Source organism: Solanum stenotomum, chromosome 11, assembly GCF_019186545.1.
Source record: "Solanum stenotomum isolate F172 chromosome 11, ASM1918654v1, whole genome shotgun sequence".
NCBI classification, from domain to species: domain Eukaryota; kingdom Viridiplantae; phylum Streptophyta; class Magnoliopsida; order Solanales; family Solanaceae; genus Solanum; species Solanum stenotomum.
The window spans coordinates 45357196-45368018 of NC_064292.1; the positions used below are offsets into that span (position 1 = coordinate 45357196).

The 10823-nt window shown below is 32.6% G+C and overlaps 1 protein-coding gene across 1 annotated transcript; it reads left to right on the forward strand.

The window, feature by feature from the left end:
• The first annotated feature begins 3424 nt into the window (after nt 1-3424).
• On the forward strand, nt 3425-9606 carry LOC125845074 (uncharacterized). The gene is made up of 3 exons (XM_049524495.1): nt 3425-3919; nt 5288-5417; nt 9095-9606. The coding sequence occupies exons 1-3, from the start codon at nt 3515-3517 to the stop codon at nt 9313-9315; spliced, it is 756 nt and encodes a 251-aa protein (XP_049380452.1). The 5' UTR covers nt 3425-3514; the 3' UTR covers nt 9316-9606.
• Nucleotides 9607-10823: the final 1217 nt, after the last annotated feature.

Sequence of the window (10823 nt, forward strand, 5' to 3'; positions counted from 1 at the left end):
AAAAGGTACTAAATATATTACAAATTTAGAGGATTGTAACAATTGTAAATATATAGTATCAGATTTTGTGAGACACATCAATTTGTGATTTTTAAAGCATGATAAATAATAATTGTGTATCATATACATAATATATTTTTTGGCAAATTTGTATCAGCTTATACACATCAATTTGTGATTTTGAAAGCATGATAAATAATAATTGAGTATCATATACATAATATATTTTTTGGTAAATTTGTATCAACTTATAATATAGTATCAAGTGTAGTAAATTTATAAGAGACATAATGTTAAAAGGTACTAAATATATTAAAAATTAACTGATTTGTATCAAGTATAAAAATATAGTATCAGGTGTCGTGATACATACAAATTTTGTTATATCGAAAGTAATTGTGTATCATATACATAATAAAGTTTTGAAAAATCTTGTATTTGCTAATAATATACTATCAACTATAGTAATGTGTACTATACTTATAAGAGACAAAATTTAACAGGTATTAAGCATATTGAAAACAAAATGAAAAGCGAAATAAACAATTTTCAACATAAAAACTCTTCACATTTAGAAGTAGTATCTTCAAAAGGGAAGAAATACTCAAAAACACTAATTAATGTATCTTAAAATCAATATCACCAACAACTGTCGGTGAATCGATATATAAAAATCTATTCTACATTAACAAGATCATCTTCTGTTGGTGGAGTGTAGTCACTCTTCGACCTTGTAGGATCATCATTCTCGCTAACATATTCCGTCTTGGTTGAGACCATACTTTCATAACAATGTTGCATATCTTGTGCGAAGATAGTCACTTCGAAAATCATTAGATTAAATGTTGATTTCACCGCTCAGAAATTCAACAAAAACAACAAAAAACATTTCGCAATCACTAAAAAAAGAAGAAGATACATTATAAAAATAGATCAAATGTGTAAGTAAAGAAAAATTGATTCAATAGTTACAGACTGTCGCTTTCTTGTTGCATAATATCTTGAACAAATTCCACCTCAAACGAATGTTGTGGATCCAATAGTAACATGTGAATACATAAAATTACAGAAAAATAAAAAAAATAGTAAAATACATATTGTTGGTAATGCAGATCTGGATATGGCCGAGGCAACCTTTCTACCCCTTTTCTTAGGTGTTTTTCCATGTGCCTCCTTTTTAGGTTTTGACTTCTTAGAACTTTGCTTAGCCATTGTTATAGGATCATGCAACCTACTAGACCTGTTTTCTGCCCCGTTAAGATCTTCATAATCAGAGATTCGATTAGTGTTGGCTGTGGCTATTTGTGTAATCCCAATACTAAAAGACGGATGATCCATAAAGTATAAGAGAAAAACGAAAAAAAAAAGTTGAAGATGAAGAGACTACCTATTTCAAACTCTAAAATTAGTTGAATGGAGAGAGAATTAGTTTGAAATTCAAAATTGGAAAAATGAATCTGTTGAGAATAATGGGGGAGAAAATTTTGGAGAGGGAATCGTGGGTTGTGGGAAAATTTGAGGAGAAATTATTGGAGTAAATTTAGGGGTGGAAAAGTAAGGTTTAGACTTCTTCAAGAATAATGTATCAGTGGTTTAGTTTTGTGGGAACAATAGGGATTCTAGTATTTTTTTTTAAATAGTAGGGAAATATTGAGAATATGTTAACTAAGTGTGTGTATTCTAGTAATTTTTCCATAGTTTATTTTGTATTAAGATCCAAAGTTACAATTATATTGTTATAGCTTTTCAAATTCGAAGTTAACAATTTACTTTGTAAATATTTTGTTTTGTATTCAATTTACCCCTAGACTTTAATCTTATTAATTTAACATAATGAACGTTGATATTTCAAAAAAAAACATTTTGTAACCATGTGAATTTTACCGTCTTTTTGAAAATTTCTATTCATTTAATATTTTTAAGTTTAGCTTATCACACAGGTAAGTGAAAATCTATTTGATCTCTTTTTCAAATACCGTATAACTGTAAAAAGTCAAAAAAATCGAAAAACCAAAAAAACTCGAAAGAACCGACTAAAACCGAAACTGAAAATATCAACTTTATGTGGTTTGATTTGGTTTTAGATTTAATAAACCGACATAATTGGTTTAGAATTTTTGTAATGAAAAACCAAGCCAAACCGACATATGTACACCCCTAAAATTATATCTATTATTTTTTTATTTTAATTTATGTGATGTAGATAGAATTTAGAAATTAAATTAAATTTTAATATGATTTTTAGATATTTTAAGTTGTTAATTACTTTTTGTTTGCGCAAATTTAATGTGAAGAGGTCCATTAAGATGTCCACAATCAGAATATTTTTCGTTATCGATCGTTGATTTTTTACTCAAAGTAGTTACAAGATATAAACAAATATGACCGACATTTAAAATAATAAACTATAACTAAAGAATATGAATTTAACTTAAAGTCATAGCTAAAACGGATCTCATAATTTCAAAAATATTATACACTATTTAAATTAAAGTAGAACAAAAGAAACAATTTTCTAAAATTTTTTTCCGTAACATGCTGAAGCAGGCACGTCGACGGAGACACGATTGCTTCGGCGTGAACTCTCTTATATAATAAAAGAATATTTGTGTTTTTTTAGTTGTCTTTGAATTATGTATAGCAAATTTTTCTGACGAAGCCGTGCAACGTAACAACCCTTGAGTCTTAGTAGATTCGCCCCTAGATACATAATCTCAATTATTTCAAACCTAAATTAGTATGGACTTGCTTTATAGTTTACTATATATCAGGTAAAGGCACAGTGTATTCGCGAGTTCTAAAAAATTCAAAATTAGGTATAATTTGCACTTATTATACTGCGGCTGGTAATTGCTTTCATCAACCAAGGTCTAAAGCAATTTTCTTTTTTTATTATTTTTAAACTTAGAATATAAAATATATTTGATACATATATTATTTATTTGATACAATTCAATATGTTTTTAGTTAATTTTAGGGATAAGGGTCTGAAAATACTTCAACTTTGGTCGAATTTGTTGTTGCGATATTAAACTTTCATGAGGACCTATTACCTCCATAGACTATTTAATAGTGTATTTTTTTACCCCCTGAACTATTTAATAGTGTATTTTAAAGGTATATATGTGCTCACGTGGACACATTACTATTTATAATTTTGCATAATTTTTTATGTCCATGTAAACAAATATATATGTTTAAAATACGGTATTAAATAGTCTAAGAAGGTAATAGGTCCTCATGAAAATTTAGTATCATAACAACAAATTCAATCAAAGTTGGGGTATTTTTCAGACCTTTATCCTTAATTTTATAAAATACCTAATTATTCAATATGATTATAATTTTTTTTTTTTTTATACAAGTCATCAAATTTTATTTCAAAAACCTTAAAAATTAATTCAATTTTAAAAATCATTGATACCTTGTGTGCCAAAAGTGAGTGGAACTCAAAACCCTCGTTAAGCCCCTCAGCTCCACTCTCGCGCACACACAATCACATTGGAGTACAAAAATGTTGATCCGGCGCATTGTGCTGACCAAATCTCTCCACCATTTCCGTTTGTTGAGCAACTATGCCACCGCCACCGCCGCCGTTGTTCCAGACGTAGATGATGATTTCCCAAAGCCCGACCCCAAATACGCAGAAACTATTCATGCCGTTGTTCGTGTCACTTCCGGCAAGAACATCGCCGCCAAAGAGAGGAAAGCTGGGAGGGTACCCAGTATAGTGTTTGAACAAGAGGATGGACAACATGGTGGCAACAAAAGACTCATATCGGTTCAGGCTAATCAGATAAGGAAGCTTGTTAACCATCTTGGTCGGTCTCAGTTCTTGTCCAGGTTGTTTGATCTTGAGGTTCATCCTGACTTGGAATCTCAAGACGTTATTGAGAAGGTTCGAGTTCTGCCCAGAAAGGTATTTGCCTCTGTTTATTAGATTTAGTTACTTTGAATTGATCTGAAGATAGATACTGGCTTTCAATTCATATATGCTTATAAGTAGGGATGACAAAATCAAACCGAACCCGCCCTATTGCTATTCCTACTTATAAGAGTAAGCAGTTTCTTAAAAGCTTATCTCTTTTAGAGTCTTAAGTATAGGTGTGGATATTAATGCTTCTATATTGTCGGACAAGCTTATGGTTTGGGACATTTTAAGGTATTGGCTCACTTTGTTAGTATGTGAATTGAGTGGAAAATAGATTTGGTTCAGGAAGAACGTGTTTTTCCAACTCCGGGAAAGGATTCATCTAAACTAATTTTAGCTTCTTGCCTTTTACTTTGCTTGCTTCTGAGTAAGCAGCAAGTGACAGCTTATCAGTCCCCTAACCTTTGGGACTCGTCAATAATACTTCTGATCTGGATAATGTTAGCTTTGATGCTGGTTGCACTGTTATACTACACTAGTTTTAGGGTACTGGTTATGGATTCACACATTTCTTTCTGATAATGATAGAAACTGAGTCAGAGTGCGCAAATTGACATTTCACGAGTTACATTGAGTAACTGCTACCTGTCACTAGCACAGTTACCTAGTAACTCTTGACCAAGGGTTTAGGCAGATGAGAAGAATCACATTGTGGTTTTTTGTTGCTGATGGGATTTGAACCTACTTTCCCTGGATTTTCACTCACTGCAATTACCGCCAGGCCACACACTAGGATTTGAACACAGTTTCACACACTAATTGGGAAAAAGGTTGAAATTCTTGAGTTGATATATGCTTGAACAAAGCTAGGTTCTAAAAGATTTGGTGGATTAAATGCTTGGAAATAGGAGTTGATATTAGTTCTCATAGCGCTGTTGGCAAACACTGGTTGTGATGTCCCATAAAGTAAGCAGCCACAACTGTGAAGGCAACACTTACAAAATAGCTTGCGAAACTTCCTATGTGGAAGAATAATATTCACATTTAGGGTTTAATGATGATTAATGGACTGTTCTTTTCACAAGTCTTGTGAGTTGTGACATTCTAAACCAGAATGATGGAAAAAAGTTGTCGCCACAGTGAGATATATCGAACAGCCTACTGAGGTATGTGGTGTAAGGGGTTGAAACTCAGGGAACTTCTTAACTCAGCTCAGAAGGAAGACCTATAACTGCTTAACTCGGTTCAAAAGAAAGACCTTTAACTGCTTAACCCGGTTCAAAAGAAAGACCTTTAACAGCTTAACTCGGTTCAAAAGAAAGACCTTTTGTAGAATTATGAAGCTGTTGGAGCCAAACAGAGCTTTAGATGGCTTTTAGCAGGGCGATGTGCTGATTTATCTATTTCAATGTTCAGGTTCATCTAGAAGCTGGTTCAGATGCGCCTCTTAATGTTACCTTTATAAGAGCCCCATCAAGTGCTTTATTAAAGGTTGAGGTTCCTCTTGTATTTAGAGGAGAGGATGTGTCCCCCGGTTTGAAGAAAGGTCAGTACTAGATACATCTGCCTTTTCCTCTTTGTAACTTGCTAAAAGATGCTTATCTTTGTGAAGTCTCTATATTTATTTACTATGCTGGTTTCCACGGGGATGTATTGAAACTAGCTTATCATATGTTACACTTGCATCAGTTCTTTATCCAGAAGCATAACGTCTGGTTTTCTTGAATTCATTCAATGCAAATATTTTATGGTTGTGATGGACCTAGAAGTTTCTCAAGGTAGAGTACCCAAGGGTGTAGTCTAGCTGTTTAAATTGGAATGAGCTATGGAAGACTAGGGTTCAAATCCCAAATTAGGTCAAACATGTTGGTGATTTCTCGCTATTTGTCCAAGTCTTGGTGAGCGGAGGCAAGAAAACCCTACTTATGTGCCATTAACCAGCACTGACAGTTACCCAATAGATTGAATGTATTGTCTGTTGAAACCATCTTTGATTAGATCCTATCATTTTAGTATTCAGGACGAAGTTCTAGTTAGCACAATCTTAGGCCTTCACTATGTCAATTGTCAAGTTTTCTTACACCTCCAGGTCCTCCTTACCCTAATTTAATTATTACCTTCTTTAGTCTTTCAGCGAGTGATTTTGAAATCCTTTATAGCACTTTCTACCAAACAGATCAGCTTGGGATCTCTTCATTCAGTCATCCCTTTCTTTGAGCACTAAGGGGTCGTTTGGTAGGATGCATTGGAAAAAATAATGCATGCATTAGCTTTGTGTATTACTACAAATTTTAAAGAATAGGCACCTATCCACTAAAAGAAGTTTAGAATAGAAAATGATATTTCATCTAAACTTAAAGTTAAGTTGGCCATAAATATTTTCAATTAGAGTTGGGCAAGTCCAACTTTAGACCCGTGTATTTGAAGTACCTTGTTTGGCACACTTTTACAACAATATAACTAACACAAGCATTAGTTATATACACTATTTGGTATGATGCTATCTGTGCATAATTAATACATGACAAACCTTGGTATTGTTACTCCAAAAAAACATGGCTAAATTTGGTATTGTTCCTCAAGAAAAGTATGGCAAACCTTGGTATTGTTCCTCATAAAAAACATGACAAACCTTGGTATTATCAATGCAAGGGTTTTTAATGTATGCATTAAGATGTTTAAAGAGACAATTACCCCTCAAAACCTTTTCCACATCCCTTTCACCATATTTGTGGAGGGAATTTTTGTAAGCAAATATTTTTTTTTTAGAAATTATGCAATGTATGTTGTTTTTAATACACCAAACCAAACAATGCATCAGATGTAGTCTTAGCTAACTAATGTCAACATTACTAATATACTCTATTCAACGCTATTCTTATACACCCTACGAAACAACCACTAACGTAATTAGAGTGGTGAAGCAGAAATTATGCAATGCATGTTATTTTTAATACACCAAACCAAACAATGCATCAGAATTAATTTCAGCATTACTAATGGCAACATCACTAATACACTCTATTCAACATTATCCTTACACACTTTACGAAACGACCACTAAGGTAATTAGAGTGGTGAGGCAGAAATGATGCAATGCATCTTATTTTAATACACCAAACCAAACAATGCATCAGAAATAATCTCAGCATAACTAATGTCAACATTACTAAATACACCCTATTCAACACTATTCTTATACACCATGTGAAACAACCACTAAGGTAATTAGAGTGGTGAAGCTCTTCTCAAATCTTCCTTCCGGATAAATTTGGTAGAGGTTTAGAGCATCCCATTCTAAACATTCTGCGATTTTTTTTTTTGGTTAAACGCTATAGTAAAGCCAAGGTTGATCTCCAGCACTATCATTTATGTTCAGTCACCTCTTCCTCTCTTCTCTGGAATAGGCCTTTACAGCCATTTGCTGTCATTTTTTTTTGAAAATGGTAATTGTTTCTATTTCTGTAGAACAGTACATAGGTTGTACTGAAACCCGTATCTACATAAGGAACTCTAATAATACTGACCTATCCCTATAATGAGTCTAAGACATCAATGATAGAGACTGTATCATTTGCTGTCATCTTTTTTGAGATAAAGGTAACTGTGTATTCACATTAGGCTCATCATCAAACAAATGATGAGCATAGATCAGTTACAATCTCATCAGCTCATGTCAAAAACTACCCTGTGGGTGATTACAAATTTCCTATGAAATCAACGAAAAGTTCTATATCCCCCATCGTATCTTGTTTACACCAAAAATACAAAAGGCTAAGGCAATTCATTCTAATCTTCTGGATGTTGTTTCTCTTATCCACAAAGCATCTTGCATTTCTTTCTTTCCACATAGTCCACCAAATGCAGGCTGGGATTAACTCCCACCAACCATTTTCTGTCATCTTCTAGTAATATATAATTAGGTCCCACCATCCCAGACATTCCACCTTGGGTCCATCAACTGTAAATTCCATGAGGGTTGAGAAGAAATATGAATTCGAAAGAGGTAGAGTTTGGGTTAAAAGTGTTCTAAAATCTTAACCTGTTAGTACTTACATACATGTAGTAAGCAATTAGACAATCAAAATGGAAAACACTGCACCAGCTGCTATTTGGAGAACTGTTTGGATTGAGAGAAGTAGAAGATGTTTTCAAGACATGGAAAACAACAATCAGAAGATAAAATCCAAATGTATACCTTTATTTTCTTTTTAGTGTAAAATGCAACAAATGGATGAGGCCAAATCTATTCTAGATGTGATTAGAATCAGTGGCGAATCTAAAGGTAAAAAATAGGGCATCGGAACCCGTGGTCTCTTCGTAAAACTAGATATTTTATGTATATATTTTCTAAAATTTGTATAATATTATATTCTGGCACCCGTACTATAAGAAGTCTATTTGGTCCACATGCTTAAATGTTGACCTTTTGACCTTGAGGATTAAGAATCAATTCTCACTTAATACATTTTTCTTGGTGCATCTATGTTTGGATCAATTCCCACTTAATACATTTTTCTTGATGCACCCATATTCGAAAAATCCTAGATTCGCCTTTGATTAGAATAACTGCAGGTCTAGAATGGTTAGATTTTGTCTAAGTTTCTCTTTTGCTGCGGGTGTACAGATTTTGACAGCACTTAAAAAGAGAAGGACAATCAAATTGGTTTTTGCATGTAAATAGAAATATTTTCTTAAATATATGAAACATAAACTTGTTTAATGAGCATAACTCACTGCTTTTCTTAAAAAATAATTCCAGTCACTTCAAATTTGTCCACCTTGTGCAGTAGAGGTTTGTATTGGAGAGTACAGATTGCCTTTCTCCCATCCAACCAAAAATTGGTAATTACAGAGATTGGAGCAATAAAAAGAGGGATAGAGTTTAAAGAGTATGCCAAATCATAGTTACGCCTATTTTTAATTTTAAATAGCATTAGCCCAACTGATAAATCTCTCTTTCTCTCTCTCAGTAGTGTTGAAAACCATGAGTTCATGATCTGTTTGTGGTTATAGCCGTCTATGGTCTGTCAGCTAATATATGAAATCTGAATCTTATGAGATAGTGAGCTTCATAATTAGAAATGGTCAATTTCAGAAAGAGACAATCCTTGCTGAATGATAATTAAAATGATGAATTTAACACGTGAGGCGATATCTATATCCTATTTGCTTGCACTTTTGTTTTTCTTTCTAATAATCATCTGTTAACCAATTTGGTAGGGTCATATTTGAATATCATCAAGAGAACGGTAAAGTTCATATGCCCAGCGGATCTCATCCCTCCCTACATTGACGTCGACTTAAGTGAGTTGGATGTTAACCAAAAGTTGCTAATGGGCGACCTGAGGGTTCATCCAGCTTTGAAGCTTATCCAATCAAAGGATCATCCTGTTGTCAAGATTGCTGGAGCAAGAGTTTCTGATCAAAAGAAATCGAAATAATTTTTGTTGAAGCACTTGTCTAGAAATCTTAGCAAGCTTATTATGGAACGGAGGATTAATTCCACAGCTTGGGACATTGGCATTGCTAGCTGATGTAATTTACTGGACGATCGATCTTGTTCATTTGTGCTAAGTTAAAATAGGGTGACTAGGTGATAGCTATCTCAGTTTTGGAATCAGTAGCTGAATTGTACAACAAATTGCTAATATCCCCAATAATTTTTCTATACTGGGCTGTGAAATTTCAAATCATGACGACGTTCTCTGCCTATTTGCAGAATATCAACTTTATCTTTGAAATACTTTCTGGTGATTCTTGCAAAGAGCCTTTCATTGTTAAAGATGGACAAATAGTCTTCAAATTTGGCAGACAAGTCTTACATATTACCAAGGGTGAAGTGCACAAATACTTTATATTTAAAGAATAGTCGAAATTTACGATGTTTTTAAAGTTTAACCGTATCAGAATCAACTACAAACATGCACAGGTTGGTCTGAAGTTGTGCACTTCCCTTTTATTACACGATTTTATATGGGGTAAATTTCTCAAAAAATCACTCAACAATGTGAAATTATTTAGTAAGCTTAATTATCTTATTTTTGTATAATAAAATCATTCGTGAATTTTCTCTTACGAATTCACTTTAGCCTTCCAATCACCAAAAAATTGATTTGGCATGGGTTTTAAAATAACAAAAAAAATAAAAATGACCTATTACTATTCAAGTAATTTATTTTAAAAGCATGGCAAATTATGTTTATGGAGATTGGAAAGTTAAAAGTGATTCTGAAAGAGAATTTAATAAATTGAGGGATTTTATTAACATAAAAATAAATTAAGTGAATTTATTTTATTTCACATAATTGAGATTATTTGAAAAATATATTTAAGTTATCACTTACCAAAGTTATTTGTTAGTTTAGCTACTTTAATAAAAGCACATATTATTATTTTTCCTCCCCCAACTTAAATGTTGGTAAGTCCACCATTCACCAATGCTGAAAGTTTTGCAACAAGATTAACAACTCATGATTTTTTTGAAAAGAAACAGGGAAGAAAACATAAAAAAGACTCATCATTTTATTTGAAAAACTTAACTTATTTTAACTTAAGTATTTGATCTAGATGATGGATCAATTATGTATAGTTACAACAATAATATACTTACTATAATTTGACAAGTGAGATAGATGGAGGGTGGTGTGTACATAATCTTACTCTCACCTAGTAAATATAGATAGGCTATTTCCGATTGAATCCTCTATTTAAGATTTTAAGTAATGTATCAAAATCAAGTATGTAAATATATATATATATATATATATATATATATATATATAATAGCAGCGTCGAACAATACAAGGACTAAAAAAGAAACGACAAGTAATAATAAAATTGAAGTCAAAGATAATAGGAAAGTAATAATAACAATAGAATATAAGAGAACTAAACAACATTCACCTACCTACTAACCTTTTATCCTAATTCTTGACCTCCATACCCTCTT

What these genes read in the sequence shown, in the direction of transcription:
- LOC125845074 (XM_049524495.1), top strand. Translation starts at nt 3,515, where the DNA reads ATGTTGATCCGGCGCATTGTGCTGACCAAATCTCTCCACCATTTCCGT. An exon ending in TTCGAGTTCTGCCCAGAAAG is followed by an intron (nt 3,920 to 5,287) that starts GTATTTGCCTCT and finishes TTCAATGTTCAG; the next exon opens with GTTCATCTAGAAGCTGGTTC. An exon ending in GTCCCCCGGTTTGAAGAAAG is followed by an intron (nt 5,418 to 9,094) that starts GTCAGTACTAGA and finishes CCAATTTGGTAG; the next exon opens with GGTCATATTTGAATATCATC.